The sequence below is a fragment of the Amphimedon queenslandica genome, unplaced genomic scaffold, assembly GCF_000090795.2.
Source record: "Amphimedon queenslandica unplaced genomic scaffold, v1.1 AMPQUscaffold_6522_Cont21520, whole genome shotgun sequence".
NCBI classification, from domain to species: domain Eukaryota; kingdom Metazoa; phylum Porifera; class Demospongiae; order Haplosclerida; family Niphatidae; genus Amphimedon; species Amphimedon queenslandica.
In genome coordinates, this window is record NW_003553187.1 from 1 (window position 1) to 1889 (window position 1889).

General features: G+C 35.0%; 1 protein-coding gene across 1 annotated transcript; it reads left to right on the plus strand.

The window, feature by feature from the left end:
• Positions 1–6: 6 nt before the first annotated feature.
• LOC109592021 (uncharacterized) lies at positions 7–1401 on the plus strand (the record flags this gene model as incomplete). Its single annotated transcript, XM_020007596.1, has 5 exons — positions 7–261; positions 321–600; positions 1001–1090; positions 1150–1221; positions 1276–1401. Coding segments are annotated over exons 1-5 (583 nt in total), but the record flags the coding sequence as incomplete, so codon positions are not given.
• Between the last annotated feature and the right edge of the window lie 488 nt (positions 1402–1889).

A 1889-nucleotide genomic window follows, 5' to 3' on the forward strand; every position in this document is an offset into this window, starting at 1 on the left:
ATGGTTTTGAAGGACTATGTGTAGTGTATACTGGTATTGAGGGTATGGGTTTTGATGGTTTTGAAGGACTGTGAGTACCGTTGGACAGGGGCGGATCTAGGATTTAATTTTTGGGGGGTAATTATGAGATGGGAGGGGTAATTATAGGGTGTGGTCAAGCAAGCTTGTGCAGAACCATAAATGTTAGAGTAAATTGTTTAGATCCACCACTGGGGCTGGATAAACATTTTCACTCAAGTAGCTGATATGGAGATTTGGGAGGTTTGCAAACTAACAGAGTGTTTATAGATGTATGCAAATTTGGATATAATTTTATATAGATACTTCGATTCTTACGTCCTGCTGTAGCAAATAAAATTTCAGGTGCTAAGTCTATGTATATTTGTCTACCAAAAATGAGAGAATTTGTAGCAGTAAACGAATCGAAGCTCAAGAAGGAGCTCACTGCAGTTGGAGGGAAGACAGGAGCTTCGATTCCTTTCTTAAATGACACTGCAATATCTTGTAGTGTGACTACAATAAATGGCAAACAATGCAAATGTTGCCAAATACCTCATGCTTCCATAAGTCATGGAATATTGAAGAAATTTGTTAACCTAGGTAAGTCGCAAAGAAATAATTTGTTCACCTATAAGTGATTAGCAAAAATCAAAAACACTTGATTGAACACAAGTGTAGAAAAGTGTGAAAATTACTATCACAATTGTATTTCATTTGTGATAATATCAGAGTGAGAAGTAAGAGGTTGTCAATGAACCTCGCAGTGTTGAACAGAAAAATGGTTAACACATCAGTTCATGCACGCAACAATTAATATTACAAATGTATTTTATTTGTGTCACTATAGGTGAGAGAAACAAAGAGACTGCTAATGAATCAGAGACTACTAATGAATCAGAGACTGCTAGAGTATCTCAAAGTGTTGTTCAGGAAAACGGTTAACACAGCACATATATAGCAATTACTATTACAAATGTATTTCATTTGTGTCACTATATAGATGAGAGAAGCAAAGAGACTGCTAATGAATCAGAGACTGCTAATGAATCAGAGACTGCTAGAGTATCTCAGAGTGCTGTACAGGAAAACGGTTAGCACAGCACATAGCAATTGCTATTACAAATGTATTTCATTTGTGTCACTATATAGGTGAGAGAAGCAAAGAGACTGCTAATGAATCAGAGACTGCTAGAGTATCTCAGAGTGTTGTACAGGAAAACGGTTAGCATAGCACATAGCAATTGCTATTACAAATGTATTTGTGTCACTATATAGATGAGAGAAGCAAAGAGACTGCTAATGAATCAGAGACTGCTAATGAATCAGAGACTGCTAATGAATCAGAAACTGCTAATGAATCAGAGACTGCTAGAGTTTCTCAGAGTGTTGTACAGGAAAACGGTTAGCACAGCACATAGCAATTGCTATTACAAATGTATTTCATTTGTGTCACTATATAGGTGTGTTGTATATTTGCCTAGTCTCAAAACCAATAAAATAAAAACAATTACAAACAATAAGAAAATAGAGACAGACAGAAGGACATACACAATAAAAATAAAGAAGTAAGAGTAGGGATGAACAAAAGAAGAAGAATAACACACTGTATGAATAAAGAAAGAGAAAGAATAAGAGAGAATTTACAATCAATACAGAAAGAAACATACAATATAGAATCAAGCAATATGGAATCAAATAATAAGGAATGAATGAACAATGTAGCTCACGCTACCAATGAAACTGAAGTGAATTGTAGGAGAACGGAAGAGAGAGAACGAACGAGTGAAGACTACAACTGATTCTGAAGAATTAGATGATTGCAGGATTATTTATATGGAGGATGTGTGGTTATTAAATGTTATTATATTACAGTTAATTAAATAGACCAG